The sequence below is a fragment of the Mauremys mutica genome, chromosome 4 (genome assembly GCF_020497125.1).
Source record: "Mauremys mutica isolate MM-2020 ecotype Southern chromosome 4, ASM2049712v1, whole genome shotgun sequence".
In the NCBI taxonomy this organism is placed as follows: domain Eukaryota; kingdom Metazoa; phylum Chordata; order Testudines; family Geoemydidae; genus Mauremys; species Mauremys mutica.
In genome coordinates this window covers 106,572,050-106,598,410 of record NC_059075.1, presented here as the reverse complement: position 1 = coordinate 106,598,410, position 26,361 = coordinate 106,572,050, and the positions used below count along the sequence as shown (strand labels likewise).

The following is a 26,361-nucleotide window of genomic DNA, read 5'->3' as shown; positions in this document are numbered from 1 at the left end:
GATTTAGAGTAGGAAGCTGAACACTTTATACCAACTGTATTCTTGCATTAGGTGGTCATAAATTTTTGGCCATTTGGCACATCTCTTTTCATACTGCATACAGAAGCATGTAAAATAGGAAATCAAATGGGTGTGTTCAGTTAATACAGGAAAAATGAACAAGACAGCCACCACTTTCCATGTTTCACAACTTTAATAGAATATTTAACTAGTCTGTACAAATTGAAAACACTGTATTAAGTTACAAATGTGTAAGGTAAGGCTGGAGCACTCTCTACATGCCTGGTCACAGTGTTGATACAGCTGCTATTCAACTGCTGCCAGAGGTTGGCATTGGATGCTTAAACTAGAAATGTGCACCTGAAAGTCTGCACAACATAAGGTAGCTTTGAAGACTTGAGTTTTAAACAAAAGAAGAAACTGTGGAACAGAGTAATTTGAATGTTGCAAGTAAAACAGAACTTCAGATTTACTGAGTTAAATTTTGTTAATTTATATGTTCAGAATGAAAGCCCCTCCCATGCTTTTAAGCAATAAGACTACTGGAAATTTTCTGGTTCTTTGGCTGCAACTTCCATCAACAGCAATAATTTGGCCTATGTTATGATTTTCCCCCAAAAGAGCTGTCATTTTGAATGAAACATGTTCATTTCTTCTGTCTACTACCTTCAGAGAGACCAAATCAAATTTTCCTTGTACAAATACCCATATTTTATGCAAACAGGAAAATATTTTCAAGTATATTAAAAACTATTAAAAAAGCACTAATTCAGTCAAAGTACTTACAAACATGAATAAATAAATAGAAAGATGAACAACGACATAAATCTCGAATGACATCCCCATTAATGAATTACTTCAATTTAATTGGCTTTACTGAGATAATAAATATATTTGAAGCTGCTCAAGCACTAGTCTGATTTGTAGGTTGCAGGAAAATTTTATATTAAAAAGGAGAACTACTAGCAAAAGTCATACTGTTGTATTTGTTTTAGCTATCATAAATTTAATTTAATTTGTTAATTTAAGCTTCTCAGCACATGTGCTATTCCACAATTTCAATGTTTACCAAGAAAATGGATAGTCTTTACTTTGTAGTTTGGACTAGGTCCCTATGAATAGGGCAAAAGGCTCATCAGAAAGCCTACAGACAATTATTTAGCTACAGTGTACCAAAGGCTGTAGAGTGTGCTTTATTTAAACCTCATATTTCCCAAATGCAGTGAAGATACCACTGTACAAGTTAAGCAAAAAATAAGAAAAAAAAGTTAGTGAAAATCATGCACTTGAAAACAAATTAATTTTAAGCATTGTTAATAAGATTGTGCTGCAGCAATGGAATATCCTGAACTGCAGGCCAGGTATCCAAATATATTTATTTGTTACAAGTTGTTCAAATATCACTCTGAAGTGGTATTTCCTTATTATTGTTGTTTGCACTCAGCAGGTTGGCTGGAATCTTTCTGTTTGGAAAGGAAAGAAAAAAGTTAAAGGAAGAATCCTACAATGGTAGTTCACTCAGTGCAATTTGGTCATGCATCCTTTATAGGCAACTAAATAGATTACCGCCACAAAGTGTCTACTGGGGAGGAAAGCTACAGGTAAACATGGGCTAAATCACGAGGTGCTTAACTACAATTCCCATTGACATACAGTTGCTCAGCACTTCACAGATTATTCTATTATACTTATGTTCTTAAATGGTAGATAGAATACAAGAACTGCCAAAGTGGGTCAGACCAAAGGTCCATCTAGCCCATTACCCTATCTTCTGACTGTGGCTAATGCCAGAAGCCCCAGAGGGAATGAACAGAACAGGTAATCATCAAGTGATCCATCCCCTGTCACCCGCTTCTGGCAACACAGAAGAGTTTCAAAAACAAAAATTCTAAATAAGTGGCCTAGTTTTCAAAAGTGCTGGTGTCAATGGGAGATGCAGGGTGCTCACCATTTTTGAAAAAAATCAATTCACTTGTTTTTTCAAGTTTTTGGACGCTCTGTTGGAGATGATGGAATGTATTTAACAGGTTGTGTTCCCCTCAGATGCCTTCTGCATCATTAGCCAATAACTACTCAACTGTTTAACACTCATTCAGGCACTTCTTGCCAAATGTTAATCTGATTTATAAGAGCGTTCAGAAAGTAAAAGACCTATAGCCCTACAACAGCATAGGGAGTGAAACAACCTTGGGGGGGGGCAGTGGGAGAACCCCAACAAGAAAGGTGTGTTTATTAAATGCTCCAACACTACCACATAATGTAGCAGGATATTTTAATCTAAGCACATACTTCCCTTTATTTGTTTCTCTCATTACCTGCATCTACTATAGATACAGCGTTTGTGTTTTTATTGTTTTTTTGTGGTTTTTAACCACACACAAACATGCCTTTGTTGAACTCTACAGTAGGAAGGAAAATAGCTATAAGGAAGCCATCTTTCAAGAAAAGACACCACTTTGACTGTAAAATGATTTATACTTGTTAACGATTCCAAACCTGAACATTTCATATTGTAAAAAAGCAAGCATAGAGAATACATGTTACATTCATTATTCATCATCAGGTGCCCAAGTGCCTCTTCCTAACTATCTGGGTTTCCAAAGGACACCAAAGTTAATTAATCTGCATTAATATAGCCTTAAACATCAGGTGACTATCCTGTCAAGAAGGAATCCTCATACACTCAACACAGCAGCAAAGAAATGTTTTGTTTTTTAAAAAGTCTATTTGACAGATACTACTTTGTAATCACATGGTACTACTGTTTGATTAGATGTGGATAAGAGGGAGAACATGAACAACTTCTTAGCCATCAAAAAAGCCTATTTTTGAAATAAAGAACATTTCATGAAACAACTGCTTTGTAGTTGAGATAAATATCAAGTCAACTGACGGCAGTTTCCATTTCAAATAGACAGCAGAAACATCAGTTAAGAGCAAGATAGATTATGTCATTAATACTATCAGAATTGCAAACTTTGGCTAAATTTAACCCAAACACTTAAATGAGTAACTGATTAATTAAAGATTGTTTACAACATTATAATGGTTTAGAAACTATATTTTAATCCTACTTTAGATCTTTTTAATATAACAGCCTTTAAGCAGGTAGGAAAGGAAATATAAAGTATTGATGGTACTGCTTCCAAGAGGAAAAACAAACAACTATTTTATTTCAGTTTTATTCATGAAAACAAAACCCTTGTGTATTACATTTTCTAATAAAAATTATCCATGTTTTGTACCACTTTACAGCAATAAAGACATTTACAAAAAAAATGCTGTTGCTTAATTTCAACAGGATACATGAAATTGCATACATATTGAAAAGTTCCCTCTGTAGTAAGTTTCACATGTTAAAACGTAGATATTGTTCTACATGCTATACCATCACATTGAAAATCTGTTTGTATATCTCTAGGATAGTTGTTTTTCAATATACAGGAATACAGTGCTTTGGGCAAGGATGTCAAAAGCACCTAAAGTTCACTGAAAGATAGTGAGATATCTTAGGAGCTTAAATCCCATTTTAAAAAGTAGATAAGGTGCTTTTGAAAATTTTACCTGTTAAATGCAATTGAAATATAAATTATCTAAACCCCAGTATTTCACACAGTAAATTGCTTTATTTGCCTCCCTCACTAAACCCAGTCTCCAAGCACAGAAAGAAAAATGAGCGAGAGAGAGAGAGCGAGTGCGCATATGCAGGTGGTTAACAGATGTGGGTCTCCCAGACGAGGAGGTTCCAAGACAATCCCCATTTTCATAGAGAACACCCTGCCAGGAGGGACCCACACCCAAATGTGGGGGAATGTAGGGTTGGTTTAACTTGAGCACTATCTACATCTTTTGAAGTGTCATAGGGAGCAAAGTGATCTCTTAAAGAACCAGGACCAAAAGTATTTAGAGCTTTCCCTTCCTCTTTGAACTCCATCAGTGCAGCCAGTGGTTTGCTCCTGAGCTAAGGCTCTGTTCAGCAAACTGACAGAGATATTCTCCAAGTTTCACTTTCCAAATGGTCTCAGTGTGTGGCCCCACACAGAGAACATTACACTAGTCTAGCCTTGAAATGACAGAGGCATGGATAGCTGTACTAAGGTTCACATAAAACCATCTAAGTTGCACTTGCCTTGTCAGGTGCAGACGGAAAGTGATTTTCGTTACAGATACAGTTGCCTGGGAATCCAGTAGCAGCCTAGAAATCTAACAGTACTCTCAAATTGAGAAGCTGTTACAAATTGCAGCTCTTCTTCCTGCTACTGGTCTGCCCTGAGCCTCCCTTCCAAGTCTGTAGCCCCTTACCTCCTACGTGGTCACTACATGCAGACAGGTTTGCTGGACAGTAGCACCAGGAGGAATCAGTGCTGGCATGTGCTGAGCACTGGTCACAGGGAGGTTTGTGAGGCAGCAGTCAGAGGAGATAAATCCTAGCACCTTCCTTCCCTGGCTGCAGCCTTGAAAACCTGCCTGCTGGTGGCACCTTTCTTCCAGGATAGGTTGCTAATAAGCGGCACACTGCTGCCAATATCCAAATCCTATTAATACAGATGTTAATGGGATGGGATTGATTTCCAGTAAAACATTGCAATTAACCAGAAGTTGCATGGAGCAGTGAAATTGACAAGAATGACAGCCAGCAACCAATGTAAATAATGCACTGTCTACAGAGACACCGCTTAGCCCTAACTACACCAACATGAGAGACGTAGGGTTTGAGTTATGTCGGTGTAGGGCACTTACTTCGGCAAGAGCAAGGCTGTAGCCAATACACTGACATAGTTCGGTTGATATAAGCTGCCATACGTTGGCCTAGCTGTGTACTGTAGATCAGGACTGAGTTAGTCACTGAGCTCTACGTTCAAGGAGTGGTCCTCTGCTGTACTTGTAGCTCCAAATTTGCAGTGTGTTGGGGAAGAGAGGAAAGAACAAGACAGATCCAAGACACTGCAAACTTCCCTGCTCAAACTGCTTTCCCGGCTTCTTTAAATCCCCAAAGCATTGCAGACTAAACGCTTTTAAACTACACCCTTTCAGAACACTGAACTGATAAATTTAAATTCCAGCAAATATTTTAAGTAATGTCTCTGCTCATTAATTATAAAGTTCTGCTAGTTAATGTCAATGCCTCGATTCTCAATCCTTTGATTCATATTAGGAATACGTTTATTCAAAAGATATTACTGACTGTAGATGCTGTCATTCATCTTTCCACCACCGTTTAATGTTATCCTGTCTCAAAACCAATATATGTTGCTGGTTGATTCAAATAATATTCCATTCCTCCTCTCTAAATTTTTACCAATCTGCTTCTGGAAAGCATCCAGTGTAATACAATGGAGTAATCATTTTGTTCCACATTCTAGACTGACATGCATATCTGATAGCTGGTCATCCACTTATTTCTGTACCCTTAACAGCAACCTGGCCACCAAACTATTGTGGGATCAACAAAAGGTAGTGAGCACTAAATACTTGTTGTCAGAGTCAGGCACAGCAAGGAGAAAACCAGGCATTTAATCAATCATTGGAAGCCAGACTATGCATTAGAAGAGTTAACTAGCTCCCCACCATCCTCATAGCTCAGACATCACCTCAAGATGTCAAATCTTGGATGATCCTATTATCCCTCAATAAGTCACCCCAGGTATGATCCTAAGGAATGGAGGAAAAGCAAGCATCACAGCATCAAACAAACTGTAAGTAACTTCACAGTGAAGTGTATGTGAGGAACTGTGCTAGAGTATGGGAGTTCTTGAAGGTTCTGTTCATCCTATATATGGAAGACATCTTTCACAGGTCATCAAAACAGGTTTGCTGCTTAGTAATGGAGGCTTCTGCCAAGGTTGCTTTGAAGATGGAGTATTCTGAAGCATCAACTGTCCTCCTCTCAGGAGGGGAGACTTCAGCCCTGGAGTACTGATAGAACTATGCTTGTTATCTGAATTTAGCCAGTTAGCTATCCTTCTCCCCTCAGTGACATCATACTCACTCCTTCAACCAGTAAGCTGACAAGGGTGCTCCAAGGTACACACTGTACCAGTTACAAGACAACTAATTGGCTACTTATACAGCCTTTCTAAATCTAACACCTTTATACAACACCAACCCTTTGCACACTGCTTTACACAAGTTAAAGTGACATGGTTCTGCCTGAACACTAAATTAGACAAACTTAGGACATGTGAGTAGGCAACAAAAAAAGCAAATCAAAGCAAGAAAATCAAGCATATTCTGATATTTATATAGCAAATGAGCAATGTAAGAAGGGAGGGGTAGACAGGAATGGAAGTCAGTGGACAATCAGGCAAAAAGTGGATTTAGGAGGAGAGAGCTGAAGGAGAGCAAGGATTCTTGGTGCACAGAAATGGTAATGCCTTCCCAGGCATAGAGAACAGAGAGTGAACAAAAAGGAAGGCAGCAAGAAGAGTTGGCCAAGTGAAGGGGATAAGATGGGAGAAATGGAAGATAAATTTTTTGTACTGACAGGATTGGAGCCTTGCCAATCTTAAGTTTTATTCAGAAAGACGGGGTGCGACTGATGGGGAGATGAGAGTTGAGGAGTCCAGGTGAGTGTGAGAGAATACAACATGAATGAGTTTTGGCAGTGGGGGTAGGGGTTGGTTTTGAAAGCAATTAGATTTGTAGAGAACAAATCACAAGATAAGTTCAGTCTCGAAGCTGAGTGATAGTAAGTACAGTGGCGTTATAAATCATAGTCAAATCCAGGGTGTGGGGAGAACGGTAGGAGGAACGAGTCCAGTTTGTCATGTGTTTTGGAAAGCAGCAGGGCAGCTATGAGGAAACAAAAACAGAAAGGCACAAGCCTTAGGAAAGAGGGGGAAAAGGTAGATGAGAGAAAAATCCCATGTGAGCAGACAAGATCACTCAGGGCGAGGGGGCAGAAGGGAGCACCGGAGAACAGGAGAAAGAGGATCCAATGAAAGCGACACCAAAAGAAGGATAAGTGAACCAGGAAAGTAAAGAATCATGGAAGCCCAAGAAAGAAGATGATCTCTTGGAGAAGTGGGTAGCTGTCAGAGACAGCAGAGATTGATTATAGATAAAATACTTAGATTCAGAATAAGTCAGTGACTCATGAGGAGAGTTTCAACCAGAGTTGAGAAGGATTAAACTAGAGGAGAGTGTTAAATCTGTGTTTACAACACACTTGCAATCAATGAAAACCAACTAAAAGTCACACTAAAAAGACACAGTATAAACCCAGATACAAAGGAAAATATCTTTGTGACAAGTCTCAGAGGTATAACTTGTGTCCTGAGAATGTTGTATGTTCAGTATATAATGTTACCTTGGAGTGCTACAAAGTAAGCATAAACTTGCAACAGGGAGGCAAGGAGATAATCTAGATACAAATCTATTCTTAGGATACCATTCATGGGTATCCAGCCACAGATATTTCTACACTTTTCTGAACTGCAAATGAGACCTAAAACCTCAGTTTCGCCTAATTTTTACTTTAAAACCAGAAAGGTAGCTATAATCAAACCACATTGCATGTGCTACACATTGGAAGTTAGGTATGAATGGAATTCCACCTTACCTAGAAATGTATGAATGATAAACAGACTTAAATTACACCTAAATGGAAAAAAAATTGAAAGGAACTGTCAGCATGAAAGAAAGTGAAATGTACAAAATTATACAGGAGGCAACAACCACAATGTTCCGAGATAGCTTAAGACATGGTTCTGCAGAATACCACACTCCACAGGGCATGCTATTGAATACAGATCTACAGTACTGCAAATGTGTATGGCCACTGTCATTAAGAATACAGTGACTGGTATGATTCTCCCCTGAAGTATCTTTGACACCACTACTCCAGTACTAATGATTTTTAATTCTCAGCTCACCCATCATTGCCCTCCAGCTACTCTATTCAGAAGAGCCATGAAAACAGAGTGTGAAATATTGTTTCCACAAGTGCTATTCTTTCCCTATTCAAAGAAATATTTCATCAAGAGTACAGACTTCTTTTAATACTTATTACAAGAGACCGGATTGATTCCTGGCACAGAGGCTAAAAGCATTTAATAGTATAATGTGCTTATTGTGATAAATTCTGCAAGGCCTGGTGTATCAGTCCCATGATCTCAAATTGGAAGTTTTATATACTTATTGCCATTAAAGAAATGGAAAGATGCTACTTTAATAGCAAAATGAATAGAACAGTCTCCTCCCCCTTTTCATTACCTTTAGTTGCTAACTGTCTGGGTGACTGAATTATGGCTGAAAACTAGGTAAAAGGGGGAGCAGTGCCCATATCTTACTGAGTTTTAAACTAAGCCTTATATTTTGTACTAGCTCTCAGCTTTTCTTCTGGTTAAACACAATGACATGATGGCAGTGTGTGGGATTCAGCAAGGCAACCACAAAGAAAAGAGCAGAGTTACTATAGGAGAAAAATAGATGGAGCTAGCAAACAGACTTGTCAAAGAAACATTAATTCATTCTAAAACTAGACTTCAAACTGGTATAAGATTTCTACCTACACATCCTGTAAATTGGTTTCTTTGCAAATATTTAAATATTCACCTTTAATTTTACATAGGAAAGTGGTAAACATCAATCACATCTGCTCCCCAATGTAGATAAGGTAACATGTCTAATAAATACTATTATTTATGCAATTTATAACTTAAGGAGAATATTTAAGAAAACTTGCAGTTCAGAAATTAATTCTCTTCACAATACAAAAAGTGTAAAAACAGGAATGAAGAGAATGATAACATAGTATACTGATACGTTGTTCATGGTTACACTTTGTACAATTCTAATGTACTGTAAGTATATATGCCAAACAAAAAACTAACCTTAGGATCACTCTCTGTATCCTCCTCTTCCTCTCCCTCCTCTTCACCTTCCAATTCCTGTGATAAAAGGAAGAGAGATTAACAGGAATTAAAAATCAGATTAAAACAACTGCTTACGGTGCACAAAGCAAACTATACAGTGCCTTCTATTGCATTCCTGTGTGTGCGTCAGCTGTGGAAAATAAATCTACTTGGATTGGACGAGACAACCAGTCATCTGGTCCAGAAAGTCTCAAATGTCAGTGTGGATCTGAATGCAACATTCCTGTGGAAGTTACTGCAATTGCACAGATTTTTTTTTTTATTTTTTTTATTTTTTTTTAAAGTGCCTGCAACACAATTCTGAGTTTTGTACTTCTGGGAAAAAACAGCTAGTGTATCTGTCTGATTTTGTTTCTTCATTTCAACCCTTATCTCATCTCTTTCTTTGAACAGTCATGTACCCCACACACATGCTTCTTTACTACACCTGGATCCTTTCGGTTCCTCCTCTTGCACATGTCTAACCTCAAGTTGTTGTATCCTGATGGAGGCAGATAGGCTAGCTCTTTCTCATCTGTTTTTACAAGAGTTAAAGCTTTTCGCTGCAAAAAACTGGGACTCCTGTGGAAGCAGGGGAAAAGGAGGCCACCAGTCTAAGAATTGGTGATGTACTGCATTCCAGTACTTGATTAGGTCATATTACCATGGCATTTTCATGAAAAAAAGATTCTCAAGCACGTCATGGTGAAAGGGGCAAAAAGCAAATAATTAATATCTGTCAAAGGCACTGATTTGTCCCCAATGTTGCTTTTATGTTCATTTTAGTGCAGAGATTTTGTACAGAGCTTATCATCACTATGTTTGTGCTCTGGTAACACTGGAAAAAATTGATCACAGTGGTTGCCATAAGGCAAAACTGCCTGTGAACCTAATTAAACCCTTTATAACAATTCTTAATTAAAAGAATGTATTTAATTTGAGAGGACCAAGCCTCATCCCTGGAACAGTTAAAACAGACAGTTCGCAAGTCTTGTCCAGTGTGTCTCCCCAGCGTGTAACTAGGATTGTATTTTCCATTAGCCTTCCTTACAGCCCAAGGTTTAACTTGGTAAACCGGTACACAAAAGATTTTTCAGTGCAATGCAATCTTCACATCTGCCCACAAAACAATTTCAACATTAAGTCATGGTTAAAAAAATGGACGTGACAATCAATTACTCCTTTGTCAAATATTAAAGAGTTGCAACTGTATTTTGATAATACAGCTCTGAGATACTGGACATAATTGGAATGTGTGCTTTTATGGAATATACTTATGGCAAAAATTAGAATCTGTATAGATTTTACAGCTGCTTAACGTTAAGCTATAATGACTATTTTGTAGAGGAGTATGAACATGGCACTATGAAATACACACAGCCGTTTGTCCTATATGGGGCTAGATATTTCTATTTCAGAAAGGAGACTATGGATTAGTGATCTACAGTCAACACAATAGGCATCTCACCTCCTCTTCTCCTTCCTCTCCTTCTTCAAACTAAAACAAAAATAAAACGTTTAGGTTTGCAGAATGTTTTATGCAATTAGCTACAATAGGCATAGCAAATGCAAGCACTTAGAGTACTCTTCAAATAATCTCAAAACATTTTATTTACCTTCTAAAGCACTAATCCCATTTTACAGGTGTGGAAGGGGATACACAGAATTACTTCAAATCCTACACAGAGTTGGTGACAACATCCGAAGTCTATAATCAATGTCTCCCAACTCCCAGTTTATCCCATTCTCCTACTCATTGTAGCCTCTAAACAATGCTGCCTCCATGACAATTACCATTTAATCTTATATCAAGAAAATGGTGACACCAAATCCTGCAATATAGCTTTTCAGACATGTGTCTACTAGTAAGATATGCAGTTTCACTCACAACTTGCCTCAGCTCAGCAAGACAGTGACTGGGGTATAATCAGAAATTATATAGACAGAGAGAATATAAGTAAGTAAGTAAGTAAAGGAGGAGGCATAAGCCCTACTTTTAATTTACAAATTGAACTCATGGAATAAATACAAATAATGAATGCGTTTCTTGGGTAATGTACTTTTTTAACAAACTGAACATTGAAACAGCATTAAGGATAAACTTAAGAGTAAGAAATTTACGAATAAAGGATGCTATTACCATCTTGTGACTAGTATATTTATACTAATGCAAGTTTAAGCAGTATACTGGTGTTCTTTTCTGCTGCATTCATCAGGGTATTCAGCATAAGTGATTTTACATGGTTTTTTAATTTGGCTTTGTTTGAAGACAAGATACTACAAAAAAAATTCTCATTTCATAGCAGCATTTAAAATTATTTGCCTAAACCAAACTGGTAAAGGCAATATAGTTTAGAAATACACACATCTTTAAAGAAAGGCCAATCCTTCCTTAGTCCAGAAGCCTTCTCGTCTGCCTTGAGCTAGTGTTTTAAATGCTGTATCTCCTGTTTCCTCAAAAAAAAAAAAAGTGTGAAGTTGCCCACTCAAGAAAACCAAATTCTAGATGCTATATTGCTTCAGAGTCCAATCAAATGTGCTGCTACAGCTCAGCAAGCACAGTCACGGCCTGGTTCAGTTCTGTGGGCTACAACAATAAAGATACTGTGGTTGTTGCCTTGTCCAAAAGAACCCTCTTCCTGATTTCAGAAGTCCCAGGCAGTCAATGGAAGGGCAATGTGACCCTATTCAGCAAGTTCAGTGTATCTGCTTTTTCATTTATTTCACTCAAGAAAGTAATGGTATTTACTATTTCAGCCACAAGAATAATAGGCAGCTTTTATGTAGAGAAAGACATACAAGATAGGCGAGCAATATACATACGTTATCATCATCCTCTATTGCTTCCCCAGTGAAATAAAGCACAGCACGAGGGACTATCCTTTCACGGAAGAAGTGCCCAATTTCAAAGTCTGTGGCTAAAGTAAACTCTGAATCTTCATCCTGTAAAGCAAGTCAATCGGATTTTAGAGAATTACTACTGGAAACGCAACACTATGCAGACATAAATGCTGTTCATCATGGTTCAGGGATATCCTGTGGCCAACTTGATCTCTTACCAAGAAGGGCTGTTGTAATACAGAGATGCTGGGGATGAAGTGGAAGAATCAGAAGTGGAAGAAATGGGCTATTGGGGAAAGTGCTGGTGCCAATGATGTAAGTATGTTATTTTAAATCAAGCTGTAGCTCAGATTTCTTATTGGGCAAAAGTCAGACTAATGGAGAAATCTGTGTGTGATCACTGATGTATGCATTTGAGTAAAGCCTAGGAAGGGGAGCTTTAGGATGAACATATCGTAAGAGATTTCAAATCTTGTTAAAGTGAGACTTACCAATGACTCTCCATCCCCAGACACTACAAAGAGAGAAAGAGGAAAAAAATTCATGTAACACTGAAAAACCCAGTCCATCTGGTTGCTCAAGCTTGCAGGATGGGCTATGAAAAGTTAGCTATTCATACAAGTGTTGTGTGGATTAGTATTTGTTACATTAGAATTGTAAAGGCTGCAAGTGCTAGGTACTGTTAGCATTACCGAAAGGAAAACAATTCAGTTTCAGTCTAAGACCTTGTCTATACTATAGAGTTTTGTCGACAAAAGTCAGCTTTTGTTGACAAAACAGTGCAAGTGTACACACTACAATGCTCCACCGACGAAACTCTCCTGCTTTGCCGACAGATAAGGAAGCAACAAAGTAGGAGCAAGGAGGCTGTGTTTTGAGAGGTGCTCCAATTCTCAGAAGCCGAAAAACAAGAATGCAGGGCGTGGAGAAAGACGTTAAAAGAAACTTATAAAATAGCCAGGCAGGACAGAAAGGAGAGCCAGGAGTGAATGTTAATGGGCCAGGAGCAGATGATAAAAGTTATGGAGGAGAAAATGGAGATGTTGAAGTCCTTAATCAAACTTCAGGCAGAATTCATGTTTGCTCAGCACCCCCTGCAGCCGATAGAGAACTACTTTCCATGCCCTCTCCAACTCCTCTCACACATTCCTTGCAACTTCCCAACCTGTCTCGGTATCCCGTTCACCCCTTTGGACAGCTTCCAAAATTATAGCAACTACACACAGCTGTAAGAGCCTATACTGCCCTTCATTTGTTTTTCCCTTCCCACCAAGCCTTTTGTGCATGTGTTAATTGGTATTTAATAAAAACATACTCTGAAAGATAACCAATCTTTATTTGTCTCCTACACATGGTGGTTGCTGATGGAATTACTACACAGTGGCAATCTGATCATTTGCTGAGTACAAATCATGGTTAGGAATTAAAGTTTTCATGTAAGGCAGCAAGTTAAGGCATGGTAGAGTGCTGTACAGAAAGACATTATTGGAGCTCTTTGTCAAAATGGTGCCTCAAAGCCTCCCTGGTTCAAATAGCCTCCAATTGTGCCCCTTTAACAGCCCTGGTTTCTGGCTGCTCAAAATCAGCTGTATAGCGTGGAGGTGGATCACATGACACCAGGGGAAACTTTTCACCCATAGCCTCAAACATTATGGAGTGCACAGCAGGCTGTACTCCTGGGGGAATTCTGCGCCAAAAATGAAAAATTCTGCACACATTTTACAATTCTGCATATTTTATTAAAAACAATGTAATCATAGCAGTTTCAATTATTTTGGTAAATTATTTCAAAATACCTGTCAGCAAGTATGTCTGTAAGAACACAGACAACAAAAAAGATTCAGGAAAAGTTTTTTTGACAAATAGATTCCTTACTAGGCATATTAATATAGAACTGAGTAATAATTTAAACTACAGTAGAGAGCCGTATTTCCTGCACCCCTCAGAAGCAGTGCAAAGGCCTGGGGGAGTCAGGGGTAATGGAGGAGCTGAGGGAGAGAGAAGTAACTGCTGGGAAGGAGCCAGGGTTGTTGGGTATGGGTGGGAAAAGTATGAAATAGTTTTTTTTTGGGGGGGGGGGGGGAGGGAGGGATTGTTAGGGAGCATCCCCAATGCAGACCCCTAGCCTCTCCCATTCAGTCAGGCACATCTGCTCCTATCCCCGTGTGTCCCAGCATCCCCCTCAGCCAGTCCCCTTCCCTCATATCCATGTGTCTGTGCCCCCACTCAGCCATCCCCCTTTCCCCTTGTAGCTCTGCACCCTGCTTCCATGCTGATGATGCTCATTAAAAAAAATTATGCGTTAATTAAATTTTGACTGAACTCCTCGGGGAAGAATAGTATGTTTCCTGCTCTGTTTTACCTGCATTCTGCCATATATTTCATGTTATAGCAGTCTCAGATGACCCAGCATATGTTAGTCGTTTTAAGAACATTTTCACAGCAGATTTGACAAAATGCAAAGAAGGTACGAAGGTGAGATTTCTAAAGATTACTACAGCACTTGACCCAAGGTTTAAAATCTGAAGTGCCTTCCAAAAATCTGAGAGGGACAAGGTGGGGAGCATGCTTTCAGAAGTCTTAAAAGAGCAACACTCTGATGCGGAAACTAGAGAACCTGAACCACCAAAAAAGAAAATCAACCTTCTACTGGTGGCATCTGACTCAGATGATTAAAGTGAACATACGTTGGTCTGCACTGCTTTGGATCGTTATCGAGCAGAACCAGTCATCAGCATGGATACATGTCCCTTGGAATGGTGGTTAAAGCATGAAGGGACATATGAATCTTTAGAGCATCTGGCATGTAAACATCTTGTGATGCCAGCTACAACAGTGCCATGCGAATGCCTGTTCTCACTTTCAGGTGACGTAAACAAGAAGCGGGCAGCATTATCTCCCGTAAATGTAAACAAATTTATTTGTCTTAGCAATTAGCTGAATAAGAAGTAGGACTGAGTGGACTTGTAGGCTGTGAAGTTTTACATTGTTGTGAAAGTGCAACTTACAAATGTAGATTTTTTTTGTAGCATAACTGCACTCAAAAACAAAACAAAGACTGCACTACAGTACTTGTATGAGGTGAACTGAAAAACACTACTTTTATCATTTTTACAGTGCAATTATTTGTAAAGAAAATATAAAGTGAGCACTGTACACTTTGATTTCAATTACAGCACAGAATACAATGTATTTGAAAATGTAGAAAAAGTGCGATTAAAACCGATCAATTTTTTAAAATCATGATTAGCGTTAATTGTGAGAGTTAACTGTGATTAAATCAACAGCCATAATATATTTACACACATTCCATGTGCAAGTATTTTCTACTCCAGATATGAACTATGTATTATGAACAGTCTTGACAGAATTCAAGTTTAATTTTCTTTGTATAATTGAAGGTGTTGATTTTTAAGCTTTATTCCCCCAAAATTTTATCGATTTAGATTTTCAGTGGCACAAAATTACAGGGATCAACATCACATATGAAAATATATATTAAACATCCTTGAAATCAAATGCTAAGAAGTTCAAGCATCTTTTTTTACTTTGCCTATTTGTAAATTTCAATCAGTGGAAATAAATGTTTTCATCAGTTTGTGTGTTTACTATGAAATCCATATGCATTGACAAAAATCCAATCCAAGCCTAATTATGAAAGACTTGCAGAGACTATACAACATGTGCTGGTGCTTCCAAGGGAGTTAACCAGACACTTTACAAAACCATACATATCTACCAAAAAAAAAGCTATGATCATTTTGATCAGTGCATCATCTATGAAGTTCACATGATAAACATTTCTCAAACTCACATATTTAAAGAGAAGGTTGGAGGCTGCCATCGTAGACCAATCTCAAATAGTTGGACTCCTGTTTACAATCTAGTTAAGTATAGTTTAAACTATTAACAAATCTACTTTTTTTTTTAATACCTTCCAACTTAAGCAGTCTGCGGCATTAGGAGAATGTATGTGAGAATTATGCATACACTGTACTAAGCAAAATGTGTGCCATTTTCTTTGACCTTACAGCTCATCAGTATCAGTTTGCCAGCACCAAGATTTGGGAGGCATTTGAAGAAGCCACATATTTACTCCAGACAGACAGAATACACACTGGTATAACTTGCAGAAGGAATTTCTCTATGCTAACACAGTTCAAACCATCTTGAATGACATATGTAACAGAATGTAGTGGCCAAACTGGCACCCCAAACTAAATTCTCTTTGAATCATAATAGCACAAGTGAAACTTAAGTTATCCTAAATGAGCCACTGGAAATACTCCTATCATAGGGAAATCCCCTAGAGATAAAGCCAGCTAGCTCTCCACCAGTTGATTCTGCTCCAGAGGCAAGTTTGGGACATGTGGTGACGTAGCTGGAGTGTGTTCCAGCAACCCTGGGGTCAGCAAAATGGTCTCCAAAGCACCATTCCAGCCAGCATAAGTTTAGCACCTCTGTGGCTCCTCTAAATTGCAACAGAGGCCAATGTGGTCTTTGGATACCCACAGGGTCAAAGTAGAAAAGTAGCATAATGCAAAATCTGCACCGTTTTCCAGATTATGGAGCTCTGGCATGCCAAAGAATCTAGACCACTATATTTATATCCCCCTTCATCCCAAATCCAGCTACAACTCAGGCAGCTTGTGACTGTCTTATTTGCAGAAAGTGGATGTTTATATGAAAATAAAATAATTTTTGGTGGCATTTCTATTTACATCCTACATAATGTGATACACTGATGAAAAGCGCCATATAAGAGTAAGATATTATTATTACTCCTATTACTACAGTGGTTTCAAGGTATACAAATAGGTGTTCTAAAATATCAACTAGAGACTAAAAAGGAACATATTACACTAAAATTCTTTAAAGATATGGCAATCATAGGTATGTATTCTCTCTCTCTAGGGCAGATAAACATAACTGCAGAAAAACCCCTGGTGCAAACAGGGCTTAATAACCAGAAAAAGGAAAAGAGCACAAGGCCTCTTGAAGTTCACTAGCAATTTTGCTTAATTTGGTCAGATTAGCATTTGGATACAGTGATAGGCACTACAGCAAACCCTAACATAATTACAGTAGTTACATCCTGTTCACCCTGAAGGCTTAAGCGAGATCAGCCTATTGAACCAACTGAGACTGGATGTGAAATCTTCACACATTACATCTAGAATAGAAGTATAGAGCCACCTTGTGGTAAAAAGTAAACTATCCTTAAAATAGTAATATTCAAAACATGGGACAGCTAACAAAAGGAGTCCTGTCTATACTGTTCTTCTTCATCTAATAGTTCCCTGTAGAATTAGCTGATTATAGCTAGAGTAACTCATTTAACAGTTATAGTCAAGGCAAAATCTGAGTTTAGTTATTAGCAAACAGCTTTTTCGGGCTGATAAATAGCAGTTGTTTCGGGCTCCAGATATCTACACTGTCAAAAGTAGAGTGACAACACCCCATCTGTTTCACTACTCTAAAACTCTCCCAATATAGATCCCACTGCTTAGGACTGATTTAGCCACTCATTTGAAGATGTTTATATGCTACAACAGTCACATCATAAAAGCAGAGTTACGGATAACAGCCTAAATATAGCCAAGGTGAAGAAACTACTTTTATAAAACAGAGTTTGGGTAACTATGCAAATATCCAGATCTTTTTGCTGCTCAAACAAGCTTACCTTTTATGGGGCTGAAGAAGTTAAAAAAAGAGTCATTGGGTACTTGTTTGGTAATTGTTCGAACTGTGCCTCGACCCTTGTGTTTCTGCTTCTTCTTGATTGTTTTAACTGTAACATTTTTTCCTTTCTTCCATTCAATAGTACATCTAAAGACAGCACAAAGAATAAAGGCTTTAATGCAAAAAGACATTTGCGGGAGGAGAGGAAATAAGACATTTAGTGCAATAAAAAAAATCAAGGCAGATTGTTTGCAGTTGTAGAAAATTGAGACTGCTTTACAAAATGCTAAACCTATTTTGAACATATTGAACTTAATGTTGTAGTTACAAGGACTAATGTTTAATGTACAAACCAACATTTTCTTAAATGCAGGAGCCAAATGATCTGTTAACACCCTTTTGCACAATTCTGCCAATGACAAGACGCTATAAACTTTCTGCATCTGGCCAGGTAAGATTTCCTTTTTGTCAGGGAATCCCTAAGGTGGGGAAGTGGGGACATGGCCAGTGTCACTATGCTCCTGGCACATCCTCTTTGAGCTGCAGGCAGCCAAGCATAAGTTAAAAGACAGTTCAATATCTGCTCATACCAGGGATCAGAGTCCCAATACCCTAAGAATCAGGGTACTGTGAAGGAGACAGCCATCTTTACCGTCCCCTGGCCTAGTGGTGTGCAAAGCACAGCTTGGACTAAACAACCAAAGAATTGAGCCCAACGTATACTAAACGAGAAACTGCTTGCTGTTCAGGTCCTTGCTGCCAGAATGTCACCTGACTTGGTTCTCACTGCACCTCAACTGAGACTATATCTAGACGAAGTTTAGTCATGACTACGAGTGCCACTGAATGAGCTGAAAGTTCTGTCCTAACTGAAACAAACCCTTAATTAAAGAAGGTTGCTTGGCACACTCAGCCAACAGTTCAGTGGCCAAAAACATCTTGTTCCACAGATGATGTCTCAGAACAATTTGATAATTAGCTATTACATGGATGGGGTCAATGAACAATTGCTTTCTTGCTCTACTAATCCCAGTAACTAAGCGTGGCATCCATGAACATACTTAGGCATCTAAACCCGACTTTGGCTAAGTCTACACTACCGTGGTAAGTTGAGCAAGTTACACTACTCCAGCTACGTGAATCATCTAGCTGGAGTCGATGTAGCTTAAGTCGACTTACTGTGGTGTCTACACTGCACTGGGTTGATTGGAGACGCTCTCCCGTCAACTTACCATGCACTCTCTTCGTTCCTGGTGGAGTACTGGAGTCAACTGGAGAGTGCTCTGCCGTCAATTTAGCAGGTCTTCACTAGATCTACTAAATCAACCCCCAGTGCACCGATTGCAGCAGCGTTGATCCCTAGGTAGTGTAGACGTAGCCTTAGACACCTAGTCTCCCACCAAGTTCCAGTTTTGGCTCCACTGCGATCCACAAAATGGCCATCAAATCCTGTAGGCACCTAAGCTGATTCAATGCCTACATTTTTCAGAGTCAAAAGTTCCCTACTGCATATATTCCTGCCTGTGAGCATGCACGCTGCTGTCTTCCTTTAGGTATCTAGACACCCATCTCCTGACTAAGTCCCAGAATGATTCACAAACAGGGGAAGACAGGTGTTCAGCTGCTTAAGTCATGTGTAGGACCTGATCCAGTAGGCAAGCTCAGATGTCACCTACCAATCTGGGCCCCATTCAAAATCCAGCTGCAGGATAATCTTATAACTTTTAGTCCAGCAGATAAGAGCACTCATCTGGGATGTGAGAGCCCCACTTCAATTCCCCACTTTCTACCAGAGTGGGAGAAAGGATCTGAACAGAGGGGTCTCCCACCTCTCAGGAGAGTGCTCTAGCCATTGAGCTACGGGATATTCTGATATGACACAGCTCCCTGTTGAAAATGTTGCACTCTGAATAAATAATGAAAGTAGTTGGAGCTGGGGGCCTGGACCCAGGATCTTCCACCTCCCATGTATATGCCAGTGGTTAGGGCAGCAAGTGTCCCTCCTACTTTCTCTTATTTTCACCAGGGGACCCTGCATCAACTGTTTCCAAATACAATGTTTGCTTGCAATATTCTGAACATTTGAGGCACGTTGGCAGGGTGCCTTGGTTTCAGCATGCTTGTCAACATACCTCAATATTCCAGGGACCATCTCTTAAGAAGACTTAGAGGATACTCATATACATGACTAGGTTTGGCCGGATTGACATTTACCAATAAAAATGTAATTTTGCTGCACACGCAAACCAACAAAAAGAATATTGCCACTGATAAATTTACAGATAGCCAAAGAAAGAAAATGCTGCTTGAGAACTCAGTTGGATTTAGGATTTTTAATTTGTTTATTTTGACAATGATGATAATTTTTGCATTGATGGTTATAAAGATTTAACGTTTTGAACCTTAGCATCTACTGTCGATAACTTATTGTCTGGCCCCCCACATTGTCTGATCCCCCCATAATTTCCAAAAACCAAAATTTTAAATTAATAAGAATCAGGAAAAGATGTTTAAAAATAAATACTAATATCCATTTTTTTTTAATATATAAAAATCAAATTCTGCCAGGCCTATAAGTGACTATTGAAATTTTTTTTGCTGAACTTCAAGAATGCTAATTTAATGCCAATTGTGATGGTAGGGTTTTGAGGCAGGCAAATGCCCAATAAGGACTAAACTGAGACCAGCCATTAACTTTGAACCAAAACAACTTTTAACCACTACCTACCTGGACTGAATTTGAAAGACTTGTATCCTCACTACTAATCCCTTGAACTGGAGAGGCACAGTTTTAAATGCATATTATATTCCATCTGCACAGAATAAAACTGTTAGAGTTCACCATCTATACTACCAGTTTCATGCTTTCATCCACAAGACTTTCCTAGTATCAACCATTACCAAGCTAAAGAAAAGAGTCCTGGAGAATACAGACTAGAGGCTCCAAAAATATTTTTAAAAAACAGATTTTCCTTACCCCTCACAATCAACTATTTCAGGGCCTTCAAATGAAAAGGGATCAGTCTTGTCTGGCTCTGACTTCATCTTGTAGGTTTTTGTCAGGACTGAATTAGTAAAGTAGTCATTGGGCTCGAAGTGGAACTCTAATGAGAAAGACTAAAAGAACGTTCCATTATTGTTTTAAATTATACCTGATTTAACAAATAAATAAAACAAAAAACAAACCCAGTAGGACAACCAAATTCTGAACAAATACAGGTAAGAGGAAATTGAAAGAGCATGTGTTAAATACATATCTACTGACTACAGTAATGATTTTTTAAAGTACAATAACAGAAATAGGCTTGGATAATAGTCAAACTACATCAGTAAAGTTGTTTTAATGAAGCTTTTACAAATTATCTTCGTCTTACAGCTTTTAAGTTTGCATTTGAAAGAGACCCAATTTCATTTTATTTTACTGAACTAGGTTTGAAACCAGTTCAAAAGAATGCAGCTAGTCCTTCTGAATCTTTGATATCACACACAAGACTAAAGAATTGAATTTTTAAAAGTTACAAAAATAGTTTAAGATTCTAAATTACACCACCACATGGGAAGACTTCAAAAAGTTCTTCTCTGCTCATCTGGCAAGAGCTGGTGACTTCACAAACTCATGTTTAATTAAGATTACCGTAGTCTGTTAATGGTTTAGAATCTTAAAAGTGAACTGAATTGCTTCTTTAAAGTTAGTTTTTCTTCCTCATGGCATCTACAAATGTTTTTTAGCGGAACTCTTCACTTTAGCATTTCTTAAGATTCTTAGGTGTTCTGTGTCAACATATAATTTAAATAAAATTAAAGGGTGGAAGTACTGCTGATTTTTAACCTTTACCCGAAAAATATGCATTTTGTCTCATTAAGTTATTGAAAATAAATAACTGAAAGGTTCCATAGGAAACATGCAAGCTCCTGTACAAAACATGAATTTTAAACTTACATAGCTTTCTAGAGCCAAAATGTACAAGGCTATGCAATTCAAAATTAAACATGCACCAGTTTAGAAATTAAAAATAAAGTTGTTTAAGTTATGCATGAGCAAAAAGGCAACTAAACCTTAGTTTCTTCCCCATGTTCGGGTAACTCAGAAGCGCTAATATATTTAAAACTTTATCTAAAGATACCTCTGCAATTCCTCCTCTTGCACAGGTGCTCTGGGGAAGGGCTGTAAGATTGGCAGTTTTGGAGATGGAGAGAGTGCTTTTGGGAGTGCTGGGCTCCATGCTCTGAGTTAAGCCCAAGAGTGGATAGTTTATTTTCCATGGAAGCTTTTCCTCCTCAACCATGTCACAACATTCAGATCAAGTTATAAACTTTCTTTTTAAAAAGCAAGCTAGTGTAGTTCTTTGAAGATATGAAGAGTCCTCTTTTCTCTCCACAATCTAGCTCAGGGGTCGGCAAGAATCTTCATTTATTCAATCTAATTTAAGGTTTCGTGTGCCGATAATACATTTTAATGTTTTAGAAGGTCTTTCTATAAGTCTATAATATATAACTAAACTATTGTTGTAAGTAAAATAAATAAGGTTTTTAAAATGTTTAAGAAGCTTCATTTAAAATTAAATTAAAATGCAGAACCTCCGGACCGGTGGCCAGGACTCGGGCAGTGTGAGTGCCACTGAAAATCAGCTCACGTGATGTGTTCGGCATGCATGCCATAGGTTGCCTACACCTGCCCTAGCTTGTCTGCTGCATTTCCAGGATCATCTTTTTAGTGAGATAACTGAATAGACTCCCATTGGCACCAGCTAGTTGTTCATTTGCTAGCGTTGTTAATACATACAAAGGCTGCTTGGGGGGAAGAAATGGAGCAGTCTTGCTAGACCAGGGGAGGATAGAAAGGGAGACTAGAAACTAGACACAGATCCACTGGTTATTTTTGTACTCATGGTGGTTATACTTTGATCCGCTTTTTAAGAGCAACAGGGGTTGCATCTTACTGAGTCTGTAAAACTAAAAAGGAGAGGGGGAGACGTGTAAACTCTGAAGAGTTTATACAAACTCAGCCTGGGCTCTGAAAGTCAAACTTGACTATCACTAGTGATGACTAGAGCTGGGCAAAAAAAATGTTGGCAAGTAGTGAATTTGCCAGGAAATTCCTCGTGGGGGGACACAAACAATCCAGAAATTCACGTTGAATTCATTTAATAATTGTGGCTGAAAAAAATGGGAATGAAGAAATGGAATCTTAAAAAACCCTGTTCATTTCAAAATGAAACATTTTTGTATTTTATTTAGAAATTTAATTAATTTTTAAAAAAAATTGCAATGAATACCTATACAACCCCACTGAATGCAACTCATGTTACACAGGATAACTGATGGCCATCATCTGGCTGACAAAAATCTTTACTATAGTTGATTTGTGAAAACATTTGCAGGGCTGGCAGTGTTGTGCAACTAGAAGCAGAACTGAAATGGAATTAGACAACAATGGAATGCCAACAACACCCTTCCCTCCCCCACAAAAAATGTTAGTTTTCAGAATTACAGAATTAAGAAAGCCAGATATATAAAAAAATAAGAATGAAGTTAGAGCAATACTATTTTGTATGGCATCATTACATCTCTCCAGAATGATAGCTCAGAGCAATATATTAAATGCTCTGACATGTTTATAGTTTGAAACCTTCTCCAATGTTTGTTCAGAAAACCACTTACTGAAGTGATATTCTGAAAGTGAATCACTGTAGCTTGAGAGCATAGCACCTAGCTACAGGATCCTGATGGTCTTCTAGTCTTAACTATCTCCCCTACAAAATGTGACTAATTTTGCTAAATACTGAACATTAAGGTTTATTGAGGTAATTTGTGGGCAAGATGTATCTGACATATTTAAAATAAACTGAACAGAACAAGTTATAGTATGAACATGACTCCTCAGTATCAAGGTTTGATTATATTCCTTTAAAACTGCTTTTCTTAAACTGCAGCAACTATGCTAAAGTCACATTTGGTCAAAAACAAAAATTAATTAAAATTCCATTAATTTGCAGCTTATTGCGTCTGAAGCAGAGAAACTGTTTTATTAGAATCTGATAATTCAGAACATACTTAGGCAGTGAGTACTTTCTGCAATAAAAAGTCCCAAGTACTAAAGTTACACACACACAATGCTGTTCCTGTTACAAACTGGTGAGTCATTTTTCAGAAAGTCACTATTATAAAAGACCAAAGAGCAGTTTTCCTGTAAAGTGGGTAAGAGTTTCAGTGTCTTTTTATTAAGTTTGTCCCCAAATCTAGAAGAGACATTGAGTTCGTCAGTCTTCTATTATTGGATTTAATGTAGCACTGGAATGGAACCCATTACCAGGAAGATACTGTCAACAGGTTACGAACAGTGCAAAAGGCAAGAAAAGAAATCCATTGGTAAAATCTGACCAGCCCTAAAAACCACGTGTTATTGCAATTTTGTTTAAGCTATTTTAAACCACAGAAAATTAAGCTGAGTGACAGTATGATATTATCTACAGAACAGTTTTTATTAACATTCTCTGAACTACACTTTAAGAAATTTGCATAAACAAAATGAGAATCCTTTAAAGGGTTGTCTAGTTTGCTTCTGTGCTCAAACACAACCCACCAACTTTGTGATCTCGTGGTTGTATCTTAGGTTGGCAGGCAACAGATCATTGTGCATGTGGTATTGTACGCCCCTTTGTGACAAACTCACTCTTGCTTGGCATGCATCTTGGACCATTCTCCCTGCTTTGAGAGCACCTTACGTCTCTCACTAAAGTTATTAGCGTTGTCTGCTTCAATTATTGCTCCTTCCCTTATATTTTACTCCCTCAATTAGTCTGAGTTATTGTTTTATTTTACAGAGCCTGGGGCACCTCACAGAAGGAAGTTTGGGAAGGAATACTACATCAAATTATTCTCCAACTATTAAAGCTTTTGGGAAACCATCTTTTTTCCTACTTGTCCTGTAGTGAAGCAAGTCTGGTGTGTACACATACCTTTTATCATGGACAACTGCACTGTCACAACATTCAACAATATAAACAGTCACACAATGAAGTGTGAAGAGAGGCTGTGAGTAGAAGTTAAAATATTTGAGGAAAAAAATTAGACTAAAGTCAGTTTGCATGGATTTAAAAACCCAATGGAGTAATTTATTGGACAAACATCCTAGTGTAGCATTTTCAAACAACAGTAATGTATTAAGGCACAGGAATCAGAAAGACGTTTACTCTGTGGTAGCTGAGAGAAAACAAGATCACTTGTAAATTTGATTTTTCTAAAAATATTCTGACAGGACCCCATGTCTCAGCTACCTAACAAAACACAGCCAGCTCTAAGCTCTTAAGGTTTTTTTCCATTTAAGAGCAGTGATAATAGTACAGGAGACCAAACAAATACAAAAACAAGTTATGGGGTGTTAAGGCACCAAAATGGGATTTCCTTATGGAAACTGAATGCAAGCAATTATGTTTTGCAAATGTTGCTGCCTTGCAGATGTCCATGACAAATATCTTTCAGGCAAGCAGTGCAGGCCACTTCGCTTGATTCAAAAGAGGATTGTCATGACCTACTGTCAAGGCAATGACTTCTATTATAAACTGTCTCAAAAACTGTAGATTTACAGTTGAAGTCCATGAATACTTTCTGGTGTACTTGCCAATACTTCGGCTTCCTGATAACCTAGATGTTTTAAAGTTCAATCATGATGAGCCAGACATAACTGATTTAAGTTAATTTCTGCAGGTAAGTGCCAAATGATTCCCTTTGTGTGCTCATTTATAAACTCCACTAGTAGTTTAGCTTTTTCCTTGCACAGGTAAGATTACATTAGAAGTCTGACTTCACTTTTTTTTTTTTTTTTTTTTTTTTTAATAAAAACAGTTTGTCAAAGTACACATCTACACAGCAGCTCAGAGGTATAATTCCCAGCTCAGGTAGACTTAAGCATGCTAGCTCTGCTTGGGCTAGAAATGACAAATAGCAGTGCAGCCATGCAGCTATGGCAGCTCAGGCTAACCACACAAGTATGAATGCAGGAAGTTGAGTGGGACTATTTAAATGGGCTACTAAACTGCTGTGGCCACCCGGCTATTTTAGGCATTACATGAGCTTAGCTAGTGTGTGTACGTCTATTTGAGCTAGGAATCACTTATCTCAGCTGCTGTGTTGATATTAACTCTAAGGGTATATTTATCTGGAAAAAAATGGTTACTAAGTGCAGTTAAAAAAAATGAAATCTTTTGTTCAAACTTTCTGTATTTTTGCATCTGTACCATATTTTTCATTACTGCTTTAGATTAACAGAACTTAAGTCACGTTGATTTCCATTTTATTTGGGGAAGGTATAGTTTTTCTAATGTGATGAACAGTACACATGATTCTTTTTGAATAATGTTCACTAATTTGTCCAAGTATTAAATATTGCATAAGTAGCTGTTTCAATTTTTCAATATAAAAAATTAGTTCACTCTTTTAAACATAAATAAAGGGAAACAAGGGGAGGTAGAATAGAGTTGAAGGTGATGATAAAGATTGGCTAGAGTACAAGACAATAAAGGGCAACAACTAAAAATCTGTGCTCAGAACCTGAAGCTTGGCATCTTTGGTCAGAAAAGTATGCCCCATGTTTTCACACTGATGGTTGTAGGCAGGGAGGGATCAAAAACACATTGAACCATTGCCCATCACTATAGTGTACTATTTAAAAATAAATAAATAAATAAAATCAGACAATACTTACCATAGGCTGTCCAGGTTCAGAAAATTTCACTTTAATATCCTGCAGGTGTTTTAAGATTGGTTCATCATATTCCTAAACAGAAAAGAAAAAAGTTTGAGTAGGCAGTATTTTGAAAAGCAAATTCTCATCTAAACTTGCTCACTTCAGAGCAATGAACTATGCAGAACCTAATAACTGGATCACAAGTTTGTGATAAATTTGAAATTCAGATCCAAGTTCTTTGAAATTACTTTAAAACTGTCATTTGCCAAATTCTCGTTTGTTGAAATCTGTCATCTT

At 38.0% G+C, this 26,361-nt stretch overlaps 1 protein-coding gene and 1 non-coding gene across 3 annotated transcripts in view; both read right to left on the bottom strand.

The window, feature by feature from the left end:
* Window positions 1-174: 174 nt before the first annotated feature.
* Window positions 175-26,361, bottom strand: part of NAP1L4 (nucleosome assembly protein 1 like 4) — a 53,098-nt gene continuing 26,911 nt past the window's right edge. The window contains exons 8-16 of one of the 2 annotated variants that reach the window (XM_045014783.1): window positions 26,083-26,154; window positions 20,356-20,495; window positions 17,380-17,525; window positions 12,188-12,210; window positions 11,679-11,798; window positions 10,324-10,353; window positions 8,835-8,891; window positions 7,562-7,599; window positions 175-1,463 (exon numbers count right to left, since the gene is read on the bottom strand). In XM_045014783.1, coding sequence (XP_044870718.1) covers window positions 7,594-7,599; window positions 8,835-8,891; window positions 10,324-10,353; window positions 11,679-11,798; window positions 12,188-12,210; window positions 17,380-17,525; window positions 20,356-20,495; window positions 26,083-26,154 — 594 coding nt within the window. In that variant the 3' untranslated portion in view covers window positions 175-1,463; window positions 7,562-7,593. The remainder of the gene's footprint in view (window positions 1,464-7,561; window positions 7,600-8,834; window positions 8,892-10,323; window positions 10,354-11,678; window positions 11,799-12,187; window positions 12,211-17,379; window positions 17,526-20,355; window positions 20,496-26,082; window positions 26,155-26,361) is intronic. The other variant, XM_045014782.1, reaches the window with a different exon arrangement.
* Window positions 23,604-23,724, bottom strand: LOC123370574. The gene has a single exon (XR_006579471.1). It is a non-coding gene; the product is annotated as a small nucleolar RNA SNORA54 (small nucleolar RNA).